The sequence below is a fragment of the Rhinopithecus bieti genome, unplaced genomic scaffold (genome assembly GCF_001698545.2).
Source record: "Rhinopithecus bieti isolate Rb0 unplaced genomic scaffold, ASM169854v2 scaffold_33021, whole genome shotgun sequence".
Classification (NCBI taxonomy): Eukaryota; Metazoa; Chordata; class Mammalia; order Primates; family Cercopithecidae; genus Rhinopithecus; species Rhinopithecus bieti.
In genome coordinates, this window is record NW_016813941.1 from 205,959 (window position 1) to 231,525 (window position 25,567).

Here is a 25,567-nt window from a genome sequence, read left to right on the forward strand (position 1 = left end):
TTTTTGAGGCAGAGTCTCACTCTGTCACCCAGGCTGGAGTGCAGTGGCCGGATCTCAGCTCACTGCAAGCTCCGCCTCCTGGATTTACACCATTCTCCTGCCTCAGCCTCCCGAGGGAAAACTGCTATCTTTTAAAGCAAATTAATAATAAACAAACATGAAGACATCTGAATAGATTAAGGCTAGGCAATTTGCCCATTCTGCAAATATACAATCTATAAAATAATATAAGGTAATTTGAAGCCGGAAAGAAGCCCATGTTTCCAAAAAGTAATTTACTAATGTTCTGTCACAATTTCACATGCAAAGGGAGCTATCACATCTACTCCTCAAATAAATATATATACAATACCTGTTCTGTTTGAAGCTGTTCTCGAAGTACCCTTACTAGCTCCTGGTTTTCTGGGTGAATGTTTTGATGTACATTTCTGTTGAATAGAATATAATAAATTTTGAATAGAAAATATTATCAGATGAATCCATTTTCTTCATGGGTCTACTTTCTGACTTATAACTACTGGTAATTAATGTAATTGATGGCATACAAGCACTTCACTTCCGGGACTGTACGTTTCAGGCTGTCCTGTGGTGAGTTCTTCTGAGATCACTGATTATTAGCCAATTTCAGGTTTAAGTGGCAAATGGTAAAATCCAGAGGCCTAGTACCTTGGAAATCTATTGTAAATGGAAGCTTACAAATAATGTAGAGAACATTTGTTTCTTTGGTGAAATTTCTTCAAAATAAGCAGTTATCTAATTTTACCTACTATTATGCATTTGAATGCTTTTCCACATCTAATTAGATCCTTCTCCTAATTTTCAGGTATTAGGGGAGGGGAACAGAGCAGAAACTAAAATTATTTAATGTAGAAAAGCCAAAACTTGGCCAGGTGTGGTGACTCATGCCTGTAATCCCAGCACTTTCGGAGGCCGAGGCGGGTGGATCACCTGAGGTCAGGAGTTTGAGACCAGCCTGGCCAACATGGTGAAACCCTGCCTTTACTAAAATACAAAATTAGCCAGGCTTGGTGGTGGGTGCCTATAATCTCAGCTACTCAGGAGGCTGAGGCAGGAGAATTGCTGGAACTCAGGAGGCAGAGGTTTGCAGTGAGCTGAGATCGCGCCATTGCATTCCAGCCTGGGCTGAAAACGGCAAGACTCCGTCTCAAAAAAAAAAAAAAAGGAAGAAAAGCCAAAACTTAACATGTCACTAATATCTTGACATTAACAGTTAAAATGGTGAATCAAAGGCAAGCGGTTAGTGGCTAATATAAATGGATGGAATAAAACATCCCATATTGAAAGTCAGATGTTGGCTGGACGCAGTGGCTCATGCCTGTAATCCCAGCACTTTGGGAGGCCGAGGTGGGTGGATCACCTGAGGTCAGGAGTTCGAGACCAGCCTGACCAACATGGAGAAACCCTGTCTCTATTAAAAATACAAAATTAGCCGGGCTTGGTGGCAAATGCCTGTAATCCCAGCTACTCGGGAGGCTGAGGCAGGAGAATCGCTTGAACCCGGGAGGTGGAGGTTGTGGTAAGCCAAGATTGTGCCATTGCACTCCAGCCTGGGCAACAAGAGCAAAACTCTGTCTTAAAAAAAAAAAAGAAAAAAAAGAAAGAAAGATGTGTTGGTCAGGCTGGTAGGTAGGGTGAGGGCAAAGTGCTGCATGTTATCACAGCTTAATTTCATTTGGCTATTAATGTATCTTCTAAACATAAATGTCTTGACAAGAATATTTTAAGTCTACACAGTCCCAGGGTTACTCTACAGAAGAGCCTTTACTCTCTGGGTAAGCCAATATCCAACAGAGATAAGAACTCTCATATTTGAATGTGATAGGGAAAAGTATAGAAATCTATCCTATGATTATTCAATTGTTAGCAAAAAACCGCAAATTTTAGAAAAAGAAATCAACTAAATATAACTGTTAGTTCACAGAAGACATAAAAGCAATTTAAACTCAAATATCTAAACAATGAAACAATTTGAACTCTGTTTAAACCTGTTAAATCTTATTTTGTTGTTGTGGAGACGGAGTCTCACTCTGTCACCCAGACTGGAGTGTGGTGGCGCAATCTCAACTCACTGTAACCTCCGCCTCCCAGGTTCAAGCGATTCTCCTGCCTTAGCCTCCTGAGTAGCTGGGATTACAGGCACGTGCCACCACACCTGGCTAATTTCTGTATTTTTAGTAGAGATGGGGTTTCACCATGTTGGCCAGGCTGGTCTCGATCCTGACTTCAGGTGATCCGCCTGCCACAGACTCTAAGTGTGGGGATTACAGGCATGAGACACCACGCCCGGCCTAAACCTGTTAAAGCTTGATGCATTCTTCATTTTAAAATAAGGCACATTCTGATGATTGAACAGATGATCTGTGAAAGAAAGCACTCACTATATGAAAGCACCCTGTCAAGGAGCAATCTAACTAGCAGAGGAACCATCTCATTTAAATACCAGTGAATACCTAGCTAAATGGCATTTCTCCATTCTTTGAGAGTAGAAAACCATTCCCTTTTCATTGGAAAAAAAATTGTGATGACGTTTCAGAGTACAGACATGAACCACATGACTGGAAAGCCTCTCCTCTGGCTTCTTTCTATAAGAAAGATGTAGGAATTCTTAAATCTGGTGGTAGAATATTTTTTTAAATATATCCTATTTAAATGTATTTTAAAATACATAATATTCTATTTATTTAATTATATGTTAAAATATATATAAATTAAAATATATTTAAATAGAATACATTTTTAAAAATATTCTACCACCAGATTTAGGAATTCCTACATCTTGTCGTGAAGCCAAACAACAAGAACAAATAGCCCAAGCTGCTGAATACTGCCTGTAACTCCCATGATGATGGTATTTGGAGACAAAACCTTTGGGAGGTAATTAGGTCATGAGGGTGGTGCCTTTGTGATAGGATTACTGCCCTTACAAAAAGATACATGAGATAACCTGCTCCCTGCTCTACTCTCTTCCATATAAAGACACAGCAAGAAAACCACCATCCACAACCCATGAAGCCGAGTCTCGCTAGACACCAGATCTGACAACACCTTGATCTTAGACCTCCCAGGCTCTCAAACTGTGAGAAATAAATGTTTGTTGTTTAAGCCACCCAGTCTATGGTTATTTGTTTTTTTTTGTTTGTTTTGTGTGTGTGTGTGTGTGTGCGTTTGTTTTGTTTTGTTTTGTTTTGAGACGGAGTCTTGCTCTGTTGCCCAGGCTGGAGTGCCGTGGCACAATCTCAGCTCAATGCAACCTCTGCCTCCTGGGTTCAAGCGATTCCCCTGCTTCAGCCTCCCAAGTAGCTGGACTATAGCTGCCCGCCACCATGCCCTGCTAATTTTTGTATTTTTACTAGAGAAGGGGTTTCACTTTGTTAGCCAGGATGGTCTCAATCTCCTGACCTCATGATCTGCCTGCCTTGAATTCCCAAAGTGCTGGGATTACAGGCGTGAGCCACCATGCCCAGCCTTGTTTTTTGTTTTGTTTTGTTTTGTTTCAGACGGAGTCTTGCTCTGTCGCCCAGGCTGGAGTGCACTGGCGCCATCTCGGCTCACTGCAAACTCCGCTTCCCAGGTTCATGCCATTCTCCTGCCTCACCCCCCCAAGTAGCCCAGCTAATTTTTTGTATTTCTAGTAGAGATGAGCTTTCACTGTGTTAGCGAGGATGCTCTCGATCTCCTGACCTCATGATCCACCTGCCTCGGCCTCCCAAAGTGCTGGGATAGGCGTGAGCCACCGCGCCTGGCCTGTTTTTGTTTTTGAGACAGATCTTGCTCTGTTGCCAGGCTGGAGTGCAGTGGCACAATCATGGCTCCCTGCAATTTCCACCTGCCGGGTTCAAGTGATTTCCAGCTAATTTTTATATTTTTAGCAGAGGCGGGGTTTCACCATGTTGGCCAGGCTGGTCTCAAACTCCTCACCTCAAGTGATCTGCCTGCCTCGGGCTCCCAAAGTGCTAGGATTACAGGTGTGAGCCACCGCACCCAGCCTATGGTTATCTGTTATAACAAGCCAAACTGATTTAGACAATGGTCAAATACTTTTTGACAAGGGTGCCAAGGGTGCCAAGACCATTCAATAGAGAAAATATCCTCTTTCAACAAATAAGTGCCAGAAAACTGAATATCCATATTAAAAATATAAAAACTCAAAATGCATCAAAGGGCTAAACTTAAGAGTTAAAACTATACAAATTATAGGAAAAAGCAAGAAAATATTCATGCCACTGGATTTTGGCAATGATTCCTTATATATAAGACAAAAGCACAGGCCAAAAAAAGGAAAAAAAACACAAAGATGACTTCTTGAAATCAGAAACTATGTATATCAAAGGGCACTTAAGAGAGTAAGAAGAATATCCACAGAAAGGGACAAAATATTGGCAAATCATATACAGGAAATCCTGATTTTGTTTCACTTTATTGCACTTAGCAGATATTGAGTTTTTTACAAACTGAAGGTTGTGACAACCTTGTGTTGAGCAAGACTATTGGCACCATTTTTCCAACAGCATGCACTTGCTTCATGTTTCTGTGTCACATTTTGGTTATACTTGCAATCAATCAATCAACGTTGTGTATGCTCTGACTGCTCTAATGACAAGCCATTCCCGAGTCTCTCTCTCTCTCTCCTCAGACCTTCCTATTCCCTGAGGCATTGACAATATTGAAATTAGGTCAACTAATAACTCTACAGTGGCCTGTAGGTGTCCAAGTGAAAGGAAGACTTGCATGTCTCTCATTTCACGTAAAACCTAGACATGATTAAGTTTTGTGAAAAAGACATGTCGAAAGTCGAGCTAGGGCAAAAGCTGTGCTAGCTGGCCAAGTTGTGAATTAAAAGGAAAAATTCCTGAGGGACATTAAAAGTATTAATCAAGTGAACACATAAATGATAAAAAAGCAAAACAGCTTTATTGCTGACATGGAGAAAGTTTAAGTACCCCGGATAGAAGATCAAACCAGCCACATATCCTTAAGCCAAAGCCTAATCCAGACCAAGTCCCTCCCTCCTTCAATTCTGTGAAGCTGAGGGAGGAGAGGAAGCTACAGAAGAAAAGTTGAAAGCTAGCAGAGGTTGGTTCATGACATTTAAGGAAAGATGAAGCACAAACTTTTATTTTAGGAAGAGCAAGTGCTGATGGAGAAGCTGCAGCAAGTTATCCAGATCTAGCTAAGATCATTGATGAAGGCTGGCTATGCTCAACAACAAAAAAATTTTTTTTTTTTTTGAGACAGTCTCTCACTCTGTCGCCCAGGCTGGAGTGCAGTGGCGTGATCTCGGCTCACTGCAAGCTCTGCCTCCTGGGTTCATGCCATCCTCCTGCCTCAGCTTCCCAAGTAACTGGGACTACAGGCACCCACACCACACCTGGCTAATTTTTTTGTATTTTTTAGTAGAGATGCGGTTTCACCGTGTTAGTCAGGATGGTCTCGATCTCCTGACCTTATGATCTGCCTGCCTCGGCCTCCCAAAGTGCTGGCATTACAGGCATGAGCCACTGCACCCAGCCAATACCTTTTTTTTTTTTTTTTTTTGAGACGGAGTCTGGAGTCTCGCTCTGTCTGTGCCAGGCTGGAGTGCAGTGGCCAGATCTCAGCTCACTGTAAGCTCCGCCTCCCGGGTTTATGCCATTCTCCTGCGCTCACCTCCTGAGATAGCTGGGGACTACAGGCCGCCTGCCCACCATCCCACCCGGTAGTTTTTTGTATTTTTTACTAGAGACGGGGTTTCACCAGGTTAGCCAGAATGGTCTCGATTTCCTGACCTCGTGATCCACCCGTCTCGGGCCTCCCAAAATGCTGGGATTACAGGCTTGAGCCACCACGCCCAGCCTTTTTTTTTCTTTTCTTTTTTTTTTTTTTGAGACAGAGTGTCACCCTGTTGCCCAGGCTGGGAGTGCAGTGGTACACTCTTGGCTTGGCGGAACCTCTGTCTCCCAGGTTCAAGCAATTCTTATGCCTCAGCCTCCCAAGTAGCTGGGATTACAGGTGTGTGCTACCATGCCTGGCTAATGTTTGTATTTTTAGTAGAGACAGGGTTTCGCCCTGTGCTGACCAGTGTTGGCCAGGCTGGTCTCAAACTCCCAGCCTCAAGTGATCTGCTTGCTTCGCCCTCCCAAAGTGCTGGAATTACAGGCGTGAGCCACCATGCCCCGCCAAGAACATTCTTAATTCATGGGAGGTGATCAAAATATCAACATTTACAGGAGTTTGGAAGAAGTTGATTCCAGCCCTCATGGATGACTTTGAGAGGTTTAAGACTTCAGAGGAAGAAGTCACTGCAGATATGGTGGAAACAGCAAGGAAACTAGAATTAGAAGTAGAGCCTAAAGATGTGACCAAACTGCTGCATCATGACCATATTTGATCAGATGAGGAGTTGCTTCCTATGGATGAGCAAAAGAAGTGGTTTCTCAAGATGGAATCTAATCCTGGTAATGACGTTGTAAGCATTGTTGAGATGACAACAAAGGATTTAAAATATTACATAAACAAAGTAGATAGAGCAGAGGCAGGCAGGGTTTGAGAGGACTGACTCTAGTTTTGAAAAGAAAGTCTGTGGATAATATGCAATCAAACTGCATCACATGCTACATACAGAGGAATCTTTTGTGAAAGGAAAAGTCAGTCAATGTGGCAACTTTATTTGTTGTCTCATTTTAAGAAATTGCCAGCCAGGCGCAGTGGCTCATGCCTGTAATCCCAGCACTTTGGGAGGCCGAGGCGGGCGGATCACAAGATCAGGAGTTCAAGACAAGCCTGACTAACATGGTGAAACCCCGTCTCTATTAAAAATACAAAAATTAGCCAGGCATGGTGGTACACGCCTTTAATCCCAGCTACTCAGGAGGCTGAGGGAGGAGAATTGCTTGAACCCAGGAGGTGAAGTTTGCAGTGAGCTGAGATTATGCCACTGCACTCCAGCCTGGGCGACAGAACGATACTCTGTCTCAAAAAAAAAACACACTGCCACAGCCACTTCAACTGTTGGCAACCACCACCCTGATCAGTCAGCAGCTTTCACATGGAGTCAAGACCCTCCACCAGGAAAAACATTACGACTTGCTGAAGGTTCAGATAGATAACTATTAGCATTTTTTAACAATAAAGTACTTTATAATTAAAGTATGTATATTGTTTATTAGACATAATGCTATTGTACACTTCAAAGACTATGATATAATGTGAACATAACTTTTATATGCACTAGGGAACCAAAAAATTCATATGACTCACTTTATTCGTTTTATTGTAGTGGTCTGAAACCAAACTTGAAATATTTATGGGGTATGACTGTATCTGATAATAATATCAGAATATATATAGAACTCATAACTCAAAAACAAAAAAGTAAACAACCCAATTCAAAAACGGGCAATGGTATTCAATAGTCAATTCTCCACAGAAGACAGACAAACTGCCAGGTATGGTGGTGCACACCTGTAGTCCCAGTTACTCGGGAGGCTGAGGCAGGAGAATCGTCTGAGACCAGGAGTTCTAAGCTGTAATGCAATATGCCCCTTGGGTGTCCCCACTAACTTTGGCATCAATATGATGACGTCCCAGGAGCAGGGGACCATCAGGTTGCCTAAGGAGGAGTGAACTGGCCCAGGATGAAAACAGAGCAGGTCAAAACTCTGGTGTTGCTATTTACAGGAGCAAAGACATGGAATCAACCTAGATGCCCATCAATGGTGGACTAGATAAAGAAAATGTGGTGTATATACACCATAGAATACTATGCACTCATAAAAAGGAAAGAAATCATGTCCTTTGCAGCAACATGGATGCAGCTGCAGGTCATTCTCCTAAGTGGATTAATATAGAACCAGAAAATCAAATACTAGGGCCAGGAGCGGTGGCTCATGCCTATAACCTCCACACTTTGGGAGGCTAAGGTGGGCAGATCGCTTGAGCCCAGGAGTTTGAGACCAGCCTGGGCAACATGGTGAAACACCGTTTCTACAAAAAATACAAAAATTAGTTGGGCAAGGTGATGCACACCTATAGTCACAGCTACCTGGGAGGCTGAAGTGGGAGGATCACTTGAGCCTGGGAGTTTGAGGCTGCAGTGAGCCATAATCATGCCACTGTACTCTAGCCTGGGCAACAGAGTGAGACCCTATCTCAAAAAGAAACCTCAAAAACCAGACAGATGAATGGCCACTAATCATGTGAAGTGATGCTGAACATAATTACTCAGTAGGGAAATACAAATCAAAACCACAATGAGTTACCACTTCATACCTATAAGGATAGTTATTATTTAAAACACACACACACACACACACATAGAGAATAACAGTGTTGGCAAGGACGTAGAGAAACTGCCATAGTGCCTTGCTGGTGGGAATATAAAGCAGGGCAGCTGCTGTGGGAAACAGTCTGGAGGTTCCTTAAAATGTTAAACATAGAAATTACTTTATGACCCAGAAATTGCAGTTGAAAACATAGACTCAAACAGATACTTGTACACCAGAGTTCCTAGCAGCATTATTCACAACAGCCAAAAGGTGGGAGTAACCCAAATGACCACTGACAGATGAATGGAAAAACTAAATATGGTATGTGCATACAATGAAAAATTTTAAATTTTAATATTTTTTAGAGACAAGGTCTTGCTCTGTTGTCCAGGCTAGTCTCCAACTCCTGGGCCCAAGCAATCCTCCTACCTCAGCCTCCCAAAGTGCTAGGATTACAGGTGTGAGCACCATACCCAATGAAATATTATTTATCAATAAAAAGGAAGGAAATTCTAATACGTGTTACAACATAAATGAACTTTGAAAACATCATGCTAAGTGAAACAAGTTAAACACAAAAGCACAAATACTGTATGATTCTACTTTATGAGGTGCATAAAATCAGCTCATTAATGGAGACACAAAGTAGAACACAGGTTACCCAGAGCTGAACCATGGTAGTTGTTACTTGATGGGCATAAAGTTTCTGTTAGGGAAGATTAAACACCACATGATCAGGCCGGGCACAGTGGCTCACACCTGTAATCCTAGAAATTTGGGAGGCTGAGGTGGGTGGATTGCTTGAGCCCAGGAGTTCAAGACCAGTCTGAGCAACACGGCAAAACCTTGTCTCTACCAAAAATACAAAAAAATAGCTGGTCATGGTGGTGTGTGCCTGTGGTCTCAGCTACTTGGGAGGCTGAGGTGAGAGGATCATTTGAGCCTGGGGGGCGAAGGTTGCAGTGAGACAAGATTGTGCCACTGCACTCCAGCCTGGGCGCCAGAGAGAGAACCTGTCTCAAGAAGAAAAAGAAAAGAAAGAAAAATAACATGTTCTGACTTGTAAGTGGGAGCTAAACATAAAGATGGAAATAATAGACATCAGGAACTTCAAAAGTGGGGAGACTGAAAGAGGGTGAGGGTTGAAATACTACCTATTGAGTACAGTGTTCACTATTTAGGTGATGGGTTCACTAGAAGCCCAAACCTCACCATTATGCAATATATCCATGTAAAAGACCTGCACACACACCCCTGAAATCTAAAATTTAAAAATAAAAAGACACAATAAAGTTTGGGATGATGAGGAAGTTCTAGAAGTAGATGGTGATGATGGTTATACAACAATGTGAGTGTACTTAACGCCAGAGAATTACACACTTAAAAATGGTCTGAATTAGCCAGGCATGGTGGTGTGTGCCTGTAGTCCCAGCTACTCAGGAGGCTGAGGCAGAAGAGTCGCTTGAACCCAGGAGGTGGCGGTTGCAGTGAGTCAAGGTTGCGCCACTGCACTCCAGCCTGGGCGACAGAGTGACACTCTTGTCTCAAAAAAAAAAAAAAAAAAAAAAGAGACCTGTCTGAATTTTAAACTACACATGCCATCCCTTCCCCAACACATCATGATTACCTCAGTAATCACGATTACTTCACTGATTACCTCAAGACAATGTCCAAGTAATCGGGAGCACATTATGTAACTTGAAAAGATGTCACTGTAGGCTGAGTGAAAATCTCATCATTTATCTCCACTCACTGTCCCAGTGGCCCCAGTTCTGCCCATGAAACCATACAGAATAAATTTAATTCTTTTTGTTTTTTTGAGATGGAGTTTCGCTCGTCACCCAGGCTGGAATATAGTGGCGTGATCTTGGCTCACAGCAACCTCCGCCTCCCAGGTTCAAGAGATTCTCCTGACTCAGCCTCCAAGTAGCTGGGGTTATAGGCACCCACAACCACACCCAGCTAATTTTTATATTTTTAGTAGAGACGGAGTTTCACAATGTTGGTCAGGCTGGTCTTGATCTCCTGACCTCCAGTGATCCATCCACCTCAGCCTGCCAAAGTGCTGGGATTACAGGCGTGAGCCACTGAGCCTGGCTCTAATTTTTTTTTTTCTATTGCTGCTGCACAAATTAAAATTTTAATTCTTTAACAAGACCAAGCCCTCATCACAAAGACAGTTTTACTGTCCAAGAGTCCCTTCCCTAAGCTAGACATCCCTCCTTCCTTCAAGCATTTTATGATTTGTTTCCTCAGCTTTCCCTATTTTGACAAGTCTCCCCTGAATGTCTTCCAGTATAAAATGCTAGTCCCAAACTGAACATAACGCAGATTTGACCTTTAGCTATTAATTTTATAAAAGTAGCCAATACAGTTTTCAGCATCTACAATATACAACTGCCTTATTAAATGAATTTTTTTTTTTTTTTTTTTTTTGAGATGGAGTTTTACTTGTTGCCCAGGCTGGAGTACAGTGGTGCGATCTCAGCTCACTGCAACCTCTGCCTCCCCGGTTCAAGCGATTCTCCTGCCTCTGCCTCCTGCGTAGCTGGGATTACAGGCACCCACCACCACACCTGGCTAATTATTGTATTTTGAGTAGAGAGGGGATTTCATCATGTCGGCCAGGCTGGTCTCCAACTCCTGACCTCAGGGGATCCACCTGCCTCAGCCTCCCAAAGTGCTGGGATTACAGGTGTGAGCCACTGTGCAGGCAAAAATGGAAACTTTTTAGTTGGGCTTCACATCATTCTAGTCTGGAGATGTGGAGAAAAAACTTTTATTATGCAAATAATAAATATTCATAGTAGAGAAATCAGAAAATAATAGAAAAATATTTAAAATAAAATTAGTCTTGGCCGGATGTGGTGGCTCATGCCTGTAATCCCAGCACTTTGGAAGGCCAAGGCAAGGTGGGTGGATCACGAGGTCAGGAGATTGAGACCATCCTGGCAAACATGGTGAAACCCTGTCTCTACTAGAAATACAAAAAAATTAGCTGGGCGTGGTGGTGGGTGCCTATAGCCCCAGTTACTCGGGAGGCTGAGGCAGGAGAATGGCCTGAATCCAGGAGGCGGAGCTTGCAATGAGCCGAGATTGCTCCACTGCACTCCATCCTGGTCTACAGAGCCAGACTCTGTCTCAAAATTAAAAAAAAAAAAAAAAATAGTCTTATAAATATCATTTTAAACATAATAGGTTACTTAAGGTTTTGTGATCTTTTTCTTTTTTTCTTTTTTTTTAAGATGGAGTTTTGGGCCGGGCGTGGTGGCTCACATCTGTAATCTCAACACTTTGGGAGGCTGAGGCGGGCGGATCACGAGGTCAGGAGATTGAGACCCTCCTGGTTAACACGGTGAAACCCTGTCTTTACTAAAAATATAAAACATTAGCTGGGCATGGTGGCGGGCGCCTGCAGTCCCAGCTACTCGGGAGGCCTGAACCCAGGAAGCAGAACTGGCAGTAAGTTGAGATCGCGCCACTGCACTCCAGCCTGGGCAACAGGGCGAGGCTCCGTCTCAAAAAACAAAACAAACAAACAAAAACGACGGGAGTTTTGGTCTTGTCGCTGCCCAGTCTGGAGTGCCGTGGTACGATCTGGGCTCACGGCAACCTCCGCCTCCTGGGTTCAAGCAATTCTCCAGCCTCAGCCTCCCGAGTAGCTGGGACTACAGGCATATGACACCACACCTGACTAATTTTCATATTTTTAGTAGAGACAGAGTCACCATGTTGGCCAGGCTGGTCTTGAACTCCTGACCTCAGGTGATCCGCCTGCCTCAGCCTCCCAAAGTGCTGGAATTACAGGCGCGAGCCACCGTGCCCTGCCTCTCTTTTTAAAAATGCATATGTGTAACTGAAACTTTGCACTGTTTGACTAACATCTTTCCATCCCGACAGCCACCATTCCGCTCTCTGCTTCTGTGAATTCAAATGTTTTATATTTTACAGTTAAGTGACACTGTGCAGTATTTGTCTTTCTGTGCCTTATTTCAGTGAACATCATGTCCTCCAGGTGCATCCATTTTGTTGAAAATGGCAGAATTTCCTTCCTTCTTAGGGGCTGAAAAGCATGTATACAGAGAGATCTATATACTCACGTCACATTTTCTTCATTCATTCACTGGTGAACACCTAACTTGATTCCATATTTCAGCTATTGTAAATAATGCTGCAATGAACATGGGAGCACAGATATCTTTTCAACATACTGATGTAATTTCCTTTTGATATATACTACCCTGAAGTGTGACTGCTGGATCATATGGTAGTCCATTTTTAACTTTTTGAGGAACCTTCATACTGTTTTCCACAACAACTGTGCCATTTTATACTCCCCAAAAAAGTGCACCACAGTTCCCTTTGCACCACACCCATGCCAATGCTTCTTTCATCTTTATTGTTTTCATCTTTTTGATAACAGTCATCCTAAAAGATACAAGGTTTTTTCTCATTGTGGTTTTAATTTGCATTTCCCTGGTGATTAGTAATGTTGAGCGTTTTGTTCATAAACGTTTTGGCCATTTGTATGTCTTCTTTTGAAAAATGTCTATATAGGTCCTTTGCGTGTATTTTTATTTTTTTGTTTTTTTTTTTTTCTGAAACAGGGTCTTATTCTGTTGCCCAGGCTGAAATGCAGTGGTATGATCATAGCTCACTGCAGACTTGACTTCCCAGGCTTAAGTGATCTTGCCATCTCAGCCTCCAAGTAGCTGAGACTACAAGGTGCACCACCACACCCGCCTAATTTTAAAATTTTTGGTAGGCTGGGCATGGTGGCTCACGCCCATAACCCCCTGACTTTGGGAGGCCGAGGTGGGTGGATCAACTGAGGTCAGGAGTTCGAGACCAACCTGGCTAACATGGTGAAACCCCCATCTCTATTAAAATATAAAATTAGCTGGGTGTGGTGGCTGGTGCTTGTAATCCCAGCTACTCAGGAGGCTGAGGCAGGAGAATCGCTTGAACCTGGGAGGCGGAGGTTGCAGTGAGCCGAGATCCAGCCACTACACTCCAGCCTGGGCGACAGAGTGAGACCCTGTTCTGGGTCTCACTCTGTCGTCCAGGCTGGTCTTCAACTCCTGGGCTCAAGTGATCCTCCCAAAGTGCTGGGATTACAGGCATGAGCCACTGTACCTGTCCAAATACCTTAATTTTGATGAAGTCTGGTTTGTCTACTTTTTCTTTTGTTGCTCATGCTTTTGTTATCATATCTAAGATCCTTTGCTAAATTTAGTCATAACGATTTACCCCTACATTTAGCTCTGATATTTAGATTGTTGAGTTAATCTGGTGTGGTGTGGTCCAACTTTAATCTTTTGAATGTGGCTACCCAATTGTCCTAGCACTATTTGTTGAAACCTTTGCCCACTGAGTGGTCCTGGCACCCTTGTCAAAGGTCAGTTGACCATAGATACATGGCTTGACTATTTCTGAATCTTAATTCTGTTATACTGATGTTAGCTATCCCTCCCAACTGACAATTGGTGGCTCACACCTGTAATCCTAGCACTTTGGGAGGCTGACGCAGGTGGATTGCCTGAGCCCAGGAGTTAGAGATGAGCCTGGGCAACATGGCAAAAACCCATCTGACCAAAACATAATAATAATCATCATCATACAAAAAAATTAGCTGCACATGCTGATGTGCACCTGTAGTCCCAGCTACTCAGGAGGCTCAGATGGGAGGATCGCCTGCACATGGGAAGTCCAGGCTGCAGCTAGGTGTGATACCACCACTACACTCCAGCCTGGGCTACAGAGTGAAACCTGGTTTCAAAAAAATAATAATAACAATAGAAAAGGCCCAAGGACAGAGCCCTGCAGCAATATACAATATTCTTCTATTTGGTGTATATTAAAACATTAGTCAGGAATCCTAAGAACAACCTGCTTGGTGGAGTTCACTTAACTCTGCTATCATCTAGTCATTATTTCCCCCATGATATGCACAGTGTATCACCAGTATCAATCACTCTGGATTATCACTCTATAAAATACCTTATTGTAATCAAGATAATGTTACCCTAAAAAGAGACTATCAATACAGAGGTAAAAAAGTAAATTAATCACCATTTTTTCTAAGTTTTCACATTTTGTTTAATAATTCTTTCTATAATTTATACAGGAAATACACTCATTTGTAATTTTAGAATTAATCATTTTCTATTTTATAATTAAAAAATTTATTTTCTATAATTTATACAAAATTTAACTTATCTTCATGTATTAACTCTTAAATTTCTACTTTTATTACCTAGTTTCTACATACTGGTATACAGACAGCTGAGCCTTTTAAATATTGTTCTTGATTCTATAATAGTCAATTTAAATTAATTTAATTTTTAATTTTTTTTTTTTTTTTGGAGGCAGAGTTTCAGTTTGATGCCCAGGCTGGAGTGCACTGGAGCAGTCTTGGCTCACTGCAACCTCTGCCTCCCGAGTTCAAGTGATTCTCATGCCTCATTCTCCCAAGTAGCTGGGATTATAGGCACCTGCCACCATGACCAGCTAATTTTTGTATTTTTAGTAGAGACGAGGGTTTTACCATGTTGGCCAGGCTGGTCTCAAACACCTGACCTCAGGTGATCCACCTGCCTCAGCCTCCCAAAGTGCTGGGATTACAGGCATGAGCCACCACATCCAGCCTAAATTAATTTTAGAATCAGGTGCAGTGGTGCATACCTGTAGTCCCAGCAACCTGGGAAGCTGGGATGGGAGGACTCCTTGAGTCCAGGAGTTCAAGTCCAACTGGGGCAACGTAGTGAGACCCTGTCTCTAAAATAAATAAATAGGCTGGGCATAGTGGCTCATGACTGTAATCCCAGCACTTTGGGAGGCGGAGTCAGGTGGATCACTTGAGGTAGAGGTTTGAGACCAGCCTGGCCAACCTAGCGAAACCCTGTCTCTACAAAAAATATGAAAAAGTTAGGGCCAGGTGCAGTGGCTCATGCCTGTAATCCCAGCACTTTGAGAGGCTGAGGCAGGTGGATCACCTCACGTTGGGAGTTCGAGACCAGCCTGATCAACATGGAGAAACCCCATGTCTACTGAAAATACAAAATTAGCCATGCATGGCGGCGCATGCCTGTAATCCCAGCTACTCAGGAGGCTGAGGCAGGAGAATTGCTTGAACCCCAGAGGCTGAGGTTGCGATGAGCTGAGATAGTGCCATTGCACTCCAGCCTGGGCAACAAGAGCAAAACTCTCTCAAAAAAAAAAAAAAAAAAAAAATTAGCCAGGGGGGGGTGGGTCTGTCTATAGTCCCAGCTATTTGGGAGGCTGAGGCAAGAGAATCGCTTAAACTCAGAAGGTGGAGGTTGTAGTGAGCTGAGATAGTGCCACGCACTCCAGCCTGCCAGCCTGGGGCGACAATAGTGAGACTCTGTTTCAATAAATAAATAAAATAAGCTTAAAATTAAATTATTTCTAACATTAGTTCCCTTTTTACTATACAGTCCTTTTTTTTGCCTCTAATAATTTTTCCAATTTTAAACAAAGGTATTTTGTACTTTATATCACCCTACAAGTTGATGGATTTAATTATGAAAATTTAAAGTTTTTAATTGCCATAACAATAGAAAATACTATATATTTTAATTCAAAATGTGGATGATGAATTTAATTATTATCTGGTAAGACAGCTTGATGACAGAAATATATGTGGTTAGATTCCCCAAAGCCTGGTACCATCTACAATCACTGAGCTCTGTTACCTTGCTTTTCATATTAAGTATTAATACCCCATTATAGGGGTCAAAAGTCAGCAGTCCCTTGCAAATGTATTCAATTCTTTTTGTCCTTAGTCTTCACCTGGAAAAGTGCATTACGCAGGGTAGCAATCAAAGTGAAACTGACCACAACTGCCACAAGTAAAACTTGGTCGCTTACTCCTTCTATAACTGAATCTCATCCCAGTTTTCAAACTTTGAACTTCACCTTGATATTTGGCCATTCCAGGTCTAAATAAGAAGAAACAAGATGAGAGTTACAAATGACCACAGTTTTGGGGAAAATGAATATACTAATAAAAACCAATGTAATGTAAATATAACTGACTTCCCTAAAGCATATTAGTTTCTGATAGGCTGCAATTAAGTAGCAACTCCAGTAAGGGATTCCCCCATCATTTGAGTTGCTTTAAAATTTTGCCAGACAGCAAATTTTGTTGGAGTACAATATTCTATTTCTTTCTTTTCTTTCTTTCTTTGCTTTTTTTTTTTTCCTTATGGAGTCTTGCTCGCTGTTGCCGAGGCCCTGGAGTGGCAGTGGTAGCGGATCTCAGCTTCACCGCAACTCCGCCTCCCGGGTTGCAAGGCATTCCCCTGGGCCTCAAACCTCCCAAGTAGCTGGGAACAGGCGCGCCACCACGCCCGGATAATTTTTTGTATTTTAGTAGAGATGGGGTTTTTTCACGCGTGTAGCCAGGAATGGTCTCAATTGCCTGAGCCTCATGATCCAGCCCGCCTCCGGCCCTCGCCCAAAAGTGCTTGGATTTACAGGCATGAGCCACCTGCAGCCCAGTCAAAATTCTATTCTTAGGCCCGGGCCGCGGTGGCTCAAAGCCCTGTAATCCCAGCACTTTGGGGAGGTCCGAGACGGGCGCTCACGAGGTCAGGAGATCGAGACCTATCCTGCTAACCACGGTGAAGACCCCCGTCTCTACTAAAATACAAAAAAAAAACCGTAGCCGGGCGAGGTGCGGGCGCCTGTAGTCCAGCTACTCCCCGGGAGGCTGAGGCAGGAGAATGGCGTGACCGGGAGGCGGGAAGCTTGCCAGTGGAGCTGAGATCCAGCCACTGCACTCCCAGCCCTGGGCCGAGCAGAGCAAGACTCCGTCTCAAAAAAAAAAAAAAAAAAAAAAAAAAAAAAAATTCTATTTCTTTTAAAGGAAAACAATTACTATAATTTATCATTTATTTATGTAGTTTTAAAATGTTTTTTCCTCTTCAAGCTTAACCCCTTTTAAAAAAAATCCATTCTTGGGCCGGATGCAGTGGCTCACGCCTGTAATCCCAGCACTATGGGAGGCCAAGGCAGGTGGATCACTTGAGGTCAGAAATTCAAGACCAGCCTGACCAACATGGTGAAACCCCATCTCTACTAAAAATACAAAATTTAGCCAGGTGACCTGCGCCTGTAATCTCAGCTACTCTGGACGCTAAGTCAGGAGAATCGCTTGAACCTGGGAGGCAGAGGTTGCAGTGAGGCCCAGATAGCGCCACTGCACTCCAGCCTGGAAGACTGAGCAAGACCCTGTCCCCCTCCCTGCCAAAAACAATAAATAAATAAAAGCTATTCTTGTCCAACTGCTCTTTTCTTATTCCTGAATAGCAAATAAATTCTCCATATAGATCAGATCCCTCTTCCCCCTCACAGCATGTGTATGTCTTGTGGCATTTCCCATGTATTGACAGGAAAGGAAATATAGTCTTCTGTAAGCCTTCTCATATTCTCTAGCATATGCCCTGTACATAATAGGACCTAACAGATATTTGTTTAAATAAAAGTGGCTTACCATACTTACAGTGTTAGTAATTTGAAAAGTAAAAGACATTTAGGCAAAAGTAAAAGAACATTTATAGTTATACTATAACTACTTGAAATAATGAAAATTCTGGTGCTTGAAAAACTATTTGCCCACCTGAAACTAAGCTCAGCTTATGGTTCAGAATTCTTTGAACTGCTTGGAATATAGAATCACTCTGAGGCTGCATTTCCTTATAAAGAGAAAAGGGAGGATAAGAAACTTTCCTTCCCATACTCTAAACTAGAGAAAAATGGTAGTACCCAATTCTATAGGTATGAGGGGAGATAGCCCAATCACACTGGAGTCCAAATATCACAGGTAATTCACATTTTTTTCAGATAAAACAGGAAGTGTCAAAGTCTTATAATACACCTAAAGAGAAATTAAGGAAATATTCAATTAAATATATATGAAAAATTAAAATAAAGTTCTGCATTTATGTAACTTACTGAGCTGAAAAAAGTTTTATTCAATATCATCACTAATCAGGTATTGAGTATGGACGTCTTAACACCTTTGAAAATAATCTGAACTGGCTGCTAGTAAGAAAATTATCGCTCCTAGAAGAAACCTACGCAAACAGATGAAAGGCGGCTTTCATCAGCTTTACACGGAGTAATCGCCTGATACATGGAACTTCTAATGACTGGTTTCAAATAGCCATTACGTAGGGGCACACCAGGAAACTCAGAGAAAGAGCTCTAATTGCAGTATTTTTATTCAAAAGAACCGTTAAATGAGCTGCCAATTGAACTGAAGAGCCTCAAATAAGCTAGAGGTGGGCCATGGAGTCAATTTAGATTTTTATTTCATCAGGTTTCCTCTTTTAAAATTAGAGATGCTATAGCTGTTTCAAAAGTCCTAAGGGCAGTGAGAACTACTTGCATCTGCTCAAAGATAACCCAAATGTTATCCCCCGTGTCAAGATTTCCAACCTCTAATTATCCCACAGAGCTGTGAAGGTTAAAACAAATTAACAGACTGGGCGAGGTGGCTCACGCCTGAAATCCCAGCACTTTGGGAGGCCAAGGAGGGCGGATCACAAGGTCAGAAGATCGAGACCATCCTGGCTAATACGGTGAAACCCTGTCTGTACTAAAAATACAAGAAATAGTTGGGTGTGGTGGCGGGCACCTGTAGTCCCAGCTGCTCTAGAGGCTGAGGCAGGAGAATGGCGTGAACCCGGGAGGCGGAGCTTGCTGTGAGCCGAGATCGCGCCACTGCACTCCAGCCTGGGCGACCCAGCGAGATTCCACTTCAAAAAAAAAAAAATTAACAGAGGTGAAAGTGCTTTGTAAGTTAAGTCTATAAACAAATGCACTGTAATTATTCCTACTCACATTTTCTCCTATGCTATACATTTAGGCAGTTTATTATTTTGTACTTAAAAAAATGCATTACATTTGTTTCTATGTCCTTCAAGGTGCGATCAATGGTAATGCAAATAAATTATACTATACAACATATACATATAATATATATTATATTTGACTACTATGCGATTATGCTTTTTTTTTTTTTTGAGACGGAGTCTCACTCTGTCATCCAAGCTGGAGTGCAGTGGCACAATCTCGGCTCACTGCAAGCTCTGCCTTCTGGGTTCTCCTCATTCTCCTGCCTTAGCCTCCCGAGTAGCTGGGACTACAGGCGCCCGCCACCATGCCCGGCTAATTTTTTCTATTTTTAGTAGAGACGGGGTTTCACCGTGTTAGCCAGGATGGTCTCGATCTCCTGACCTGGTGATCCACCCACCTCAGCCTCCCAAAGTGCTGGGATTACAGGTGTGAGCCGGCCTGTGATTATACTCTTAAAATATTGCTTCATGTACATTTCCAAGAACTCAGAGATCCAGGATATTTAAGTATTGCATGGCCATATTATTTCATTTGCATCATTTGAGAGCAGATATTCCTAGCAGTGTTGAGAGGAAAAGAGAAGGGCACCGCATTTTCTTGTCCCATGGAAATCCCAACAAAAGCCAAGCTGTCAAATGGAGATCTACTAATGCCGTTTGACCTGCTTGTTGGGGGCTTCCATAGCACAACTTCTGCCATAGTTTCTCATAAAATTGAAGTAAAAAAGCAACTGTAGGTGCTAGTGCCTAAAAATGAGGTATTGTACCATCACTTCAGTTTGGAAAGAGGCTGGTCTGATTTAAAATTCCAGAAGAAAAACAGCAAACAAAATTTCCTACTTGGGGAGATGACATATACCTCAGTCCTGAAAATGAATTCCAAAATCAAGGACTTCTGTTCTCCAACTTTTGTTGTTCAGTCAGTGATTATCCAGAACTAAACAGTGCTGCTGATTCTGTCCGACCATACAGGCTGTAAACTGAAGCCCAAGCAATTGCTGCTCGCACATGAAGAGCCCTGAATTTTAGTTCCAATTCTGTCACAACAACTGTGTAAAAGTAAATAAAATTTAAAAGTTGTTAGAACCGCCAAAACGCCTTAAGCCTTGAGAGAGATGTGACTATGATCTGGGTCACGTAACAGGTTTACAATTCTGTTTCTTAGATTTTTAGCTTAACTCTTCCTGATTGTTCTTGTTCTATAAACAACTAAAAAAAGACTAAGTCTTTTTTTTTTAAAGAGACCAGATCTCCTTCTTCTAATTGCTGATCTTTATTACAGATTAACTGCCTCCTTTATTGTCCTGTATGGAACTCAGACCAGATGGTGCCCCAAACAGGGATCTCATGACAGTTACATTCTTTCTCCCCTAAAAAAGACACCTTGACTAATCAGATCATTATAACTGTACATTAAGCCCTACATTAAGATATTAAAATTCTGTTATAGAATTTTGTCTATATAAACAATCCCAAATGTCTATACTTAAGAGCACTGACTTCCATGGTTTTAAATCTGTCCTTTCCCAGGTGGCCTGTCCTCAACCTTTACACTTAAACTCTCTTTAAACTCAATTTTGACCTTTAAAATTATTTTAGCTTAACAACTGTGACTTTATTTCTTCACTTCCTTCTACTGCTAAATTTCTCTGATTCAGAGTTTCGGAACAGAGAAAAGGCCGATCAAAGCTAACATCAGAGTGGTTATCAGTGAGGAGCTGGACTGGCAAAGTCAGACCAACACCCTCCCTAGGACACAGTTTCAGTTTCAATTCTTTCAAGTATGAATTACTTTAACAAGAAAAATAAAGCCAATACTTGCTTCCTCTCTTGATATGCAAATTGAGCTTCAATGCCCGGTCAATGACCATTCTCATCTACTACTCAGTCGCTCAGTTTCCTGACGGTGCTTACTCCGGAGGCACCTACACTGACCTAAGTGGCATGACTGGCATGTCAACTGCTAAACACTCTCACTGCACCATGAACTTCCTTTTTGAAAAACAGATATTGCTCAAATTAATGTTTATAAATTAATTTTTAAAATTTATTTCTTGAGACAGGGTCTTGTTCTGTCACCCAATCTGGAGTGCAGTGATGCACCGTTGGCTCAAAGCAGCCTCAACCGCCCAGGCTCAATCAATCTTCCTACTGTGACTATAGGCGTGCACCACTAAGCTCAGCTACAAATTTTTTATTTTTTGTAGAGACAAGTTTCACCATCTTGCCCAAGCTGGTCTCGAACTCCTGGGGTCAAGGAATTTGCCCACCTAGGTCTCCCAAAGTGCTAGGATTACAGATGTGAAGTAGCATGCCCAGCCAGTAACATCTTACTGGATTTATTTTATTTTTTTACGTTATTTGGAGATTCAGGCCAGTGCAGTGGCTCACGCCTGTAATCACAGCATTTTGGGATGCCAAGGTGGGTGGATCACTTGAAGCCAGGAGTTTGAGACGAGCCTGGCCAACTTGGTGAAGCCCCATCTTCACTAAAAATACAAAAATTAGCCAGATCTGGTGGCACATGCCTGTGATCCCAGCTACTCGGGAGGCTGAGGAACGAGAATTGCTTGAACCTGGGAGGCAGAGGTTGCAGTGAGCCAAGATCACACCACTGCACTCCAGCCTGGGTGACAGAGCAAGACCCTGTCTCAAAAAACTGCCCAGATTTGATCATTACACACTGAATATATTTGTATGAAAATATCACAGGTACCCCATAAATATGTACAACTATTATACATTCGTAAAATTAAAATACATTTTAAATAATGAACTCCTTTCAGTCAGGAATCGTATCTTATTCCTGTTGGTAGTGGGCAGGGTGTTACATGTTGTAGTGGCCACTAAATGTTATTCACATTAAACCCAAAAACAATGTTATTAAATGTATAAAATATGGAATGTAATCTATTTCATGGTATCCTATAAAATATGAAAAGAAGAGTTACTAATACTCAGTTTTGAACTGTTTAAGATTCACAAAAACTGAACCCCATCCATCTTGGAAACTGTGCAGTATAACTGATAGAAGTTTGCAGAGAAACTGGCTTTGCTATTGCTCAGCTGGCTACATCTTATTGAGCAGTATCTTCAGACAGCAAAGAAGCACAAGTTTCAGAGTCAGACAGCCCTGGACTTACGTAAAGTCTCTGTCGCAGCTTCTTCATATGTAAAAGGCATTAGGTTGAACCATATCAAACTGCCACTCTTTCTGGGGGCAGGCAGTATGGGGGGAAGTACCTTGCCTTGTAAAGTTTTTAATGAGATAATGAAGGTAAGGCATTTAGCATACTGCTTGGCACATCATATAGGCTCTCAGTAAATGGAAGCTACAGCATTTTGGCTAATATTATTAACAACTGCCAAGGACTCAGCAGAACTACGATAAAAACTAGCCATGCCTGCCCCAGAGCTGCTCCACATAGCATCTCAAACTCTCTTTAATCACAGTTCTACGTATGTGTTCCCTGGGAAGACAGGATGCAATCTGGAGCACTGTCACACAGGACATGCCCTCTTTAATCCGATAAGCAGCTGTGGGTGAGAACTAGCGTCCAACTAATCGGAATAAGAGACAGCCAAGACAAGTTCAACTCACCTCTCCTCAGGCATTTCCAAAGCTTTCAGGGAAGGAAAAAAATAAACCACATAGAGAAAATAAGAGAAAAATAGGAAATTCCAGGACTTCCTGGAACAAAGGAGAGCATCTCAGTGCCTTTTCACCCTAAGGCTCATGTAGAAACTTGACAGCCACATGGCTTCTGCAATTACTCACATCCAAACGTTTTTACTAATTTCTTTCATCAAAAGTAACTGGAATTACAAAATGAAACCTCCAGAACAACGCAACATCATGCACAAAAGCACTGTGGATATGCAGCCACGCTTGAAAAAGGAGGCTTTAGGTCAATTGTGTCAAAGCCTTGAAAACCAGGGCCACTGGAGGAAGGGTGCTCAGGACAGCACAGCCACAGTCACTCCAGTAGGGCCAGCATCTTGTCTGCCCATCTAAAGACAAGCTGCATGTGAGTCTGGCGTAAGTCAATGTGACATATACTCACTGACTTCATTCGTTTGCCTACAAGATTATACGTCACTTAAAAGTGCTAGAGATTCGATAGAAATAACCTGATAAGGAATGTAGGAACTCTAGTTTGACAAATATCCAGAGGCACCAACACAGGAACCAAAGACAAGTGAGATACACATGCGTAACTTTTTTTTTTTTCCTTTTGAGACAGAGTCTTGCTCTGTCGTCTGGATGGAGTGCAGTGGCGCGATCTCGGCTCACTGCAACCTCAGCCTCCCGCGTTCAAGTGATTCTCCTGCCTCAGCCTCCCAAGTAGCTGGGACTACAGAAGCCCGCCACCACACCCAGCTAATTTTTGTATTTTTAGTAGAGACAGGGTTTCACCATGTTGGCCAGGATCTCTTGACCTCGTGATCCGCTGGCCTCGGCCTCCCAAAGTGCTGGGATTACAGTCGCGAGCCAACGCGCCCGGCCACGTATGTGTAATTTCTAAAGGTTTCTCTGCCCTTGGTTTAGGGAAGAATGTTTGAAAAAAAGACCATTGAGAATACTTAAGGTAATTTTTTTTTTTTTTTTTTTTTTTTTTTACACTTACAAAATGCTAAATGATCAGGGGTCAACTACCAAGTGGTACTCTGTAAGGCACCCTTAAAAACTCAATGCTGGCTCAGGCTCGGTGGCTCACACTTGTGATCCCAGCACTTTTGGGAGGCCAAGGCGGGCGGATCACTTCAGCCCAGGAGTTTGAGACCAGCCTGGGCAACATAGCGAGACCCCCTGTCTACAAAAAATAAGAAAATTAGCTGAGCATCGTAGCCTGAACTTGTGGTCCCAGCTACTTGGGAGGCTGAGGTACGAAGATCACTTGAGCCCAGGAGACAGGTTGCAGTGAACCAAGATTGCGCCACCGCACTCCAGAACAAAATCCTTTTTCAAAAACCAACAACAAAAAAAAACCCCCAATCAATGCTGTCTTGGTAGTTTTGAGTGCTCAATGAGAAAACCTACTCTCAATAGAAAAAAAAGTAGGGGAAAGGGGTTCCAGGAACTACAAAGCAAAGTGAAAGTGTGTCCTGGGAAGTTAGCTTTGTCGCACTCCAACTAAAAACTCGGCATTGGCTGGTAGTTATGCATACTCTGCATCGACAATTCTCTAAGGACTCCAAGGCGCATGTCCTGGAAATTCCAACACATTTGCATTAGGTTCCAGGTACACCAGAATGTTTAGAGCCATGTTCTGAGTAACATCAGTCTGAACAAAACGCCCACCCAGAGTAGAATGGATTCACTGTTCTATTCGCACTGGAATACTAGGCAACAATGAAAATTACCTATAGATACACAGTACACCAATTTAATACTGATTGAAAACCACAAAACAACACACTGTGATCTACCCGCAGAAGTTCGAAAACAGGCAAAGGAAAACCAGATTGCATGCACACACAGATGATAAAGCTGTAAGGAAAAGATCACACTAATCAGGCTGAGAGAATCAGGCTCCGAAAGGAGCACAGGGTATGGGTGAGAAACTCCTGGGGTGCCGGCAATGCCCTTTTCGTTTTTATCTGGGTGTTTTATTAATTCTTCTTTAAATGTGTATGTCGTATGCACTTTTTTGCGTATGCTATATCTGTTAAAAATTTATCGGCAGCCCTGCAGAGAGATTCGTGCCTCTAAAGAGGCGGGAGTTCCAGAACGATCCGCCTCGCCATTAAGCGAAGCCAACTCCGAACGCTGAGAAACGCAGGCCCGGGGTCGGCCAGGGTCCTTACGGATTGGCGAACGGGCGCACACCCCTCCTGCATTAAGGAGAGTTCTCAGGGTCGCGCTCCGAGCGACCCTAGAGGGAGCGGCGGTGTCCTCGCCGCCGCCAAGCCCACTACAGCCGCTCTCCGCGTCGGCCCCTCCACTGTCGCCGGCGACTCCGGACAGCCGCGGAGCGATTCTGGGGCTTCCAGAGGAGGGCGCGGAGGAGGGGGGGGGAGGAGGAGGCGGCGATTCCCGCCGACCCGCAGAGCCTTGGCGGTCAGAGCGACCCCAAGAAGGCCAGGCCCCGCCGTCCGCGGCTCCGCTGGCCCCGATAGGGTGGGCGTGGCCGCCGCGCGCCGGACGTACCTCTCCACCGCGAAGGAACTACCTCGCCAGTTCCCGGTGACAGAGGACAGACTATTTCCGGGACCGCTCCCGCCACCCCTCCCGGGCAACCCACTAGACGTCCCCTTTCTAATTTGGAGTGCGGGTGCGGGCGCACGCGCACTGCCGAGCTTCCGCGAGGGCGCGACCGGACGGCGGAGGACGACTCGCCGCCGCAGCCTCCAGGGCGGGGCGCGTGCTCGTACGCGCGCGCGCGCCTCGATACGCAGCGAGCTGGTGGCGGGGTCGCG

At 43.3% G+C, this 25,567-nt stretch overlaps 2 protein-coding genes across 2 annotated transcripts in view; both read right to left on the reverse strand.

The window, feature by feature from the left end:
* Nucleotides 1-25,561, reverse strand: part of RNF170 (ring finger protein 170) — a 48,097-nt gene extending 22,536 nt beyond the window's left edge. Inside the window, exons 1-3 of the mRNA XM_017849117.1 lie at nucleotides 25,299-25,561; nucleotides 16,203-16,225; nucleotides 353-428 (exon numbers count right to left, since the gene is read on the reverse strand). The gene's annotated coding sequence lies outside the window, so the exon portion shown is untranslated. The remainder of the gene's footprint in view (nucleotides 1-352; nucleotides 429-16,202; nucleotides 16,226-25,298) is intronic.
* Nucleotides 24,113-25,304, reverse strand: LOC108513371 (uncharacterized; the record flags this gene model as incomplete). Its single annotated transcript, XM_017849112.1, has 1 exon — nucleotides 24,113-25,304. A coding segment is annotated over one exon (480 nt), but the record flags the coding sequence as incomplete, so codon positions are not given.
* Nucleotides 25,562-25,567: the final 6 nt, after the last annotated feature.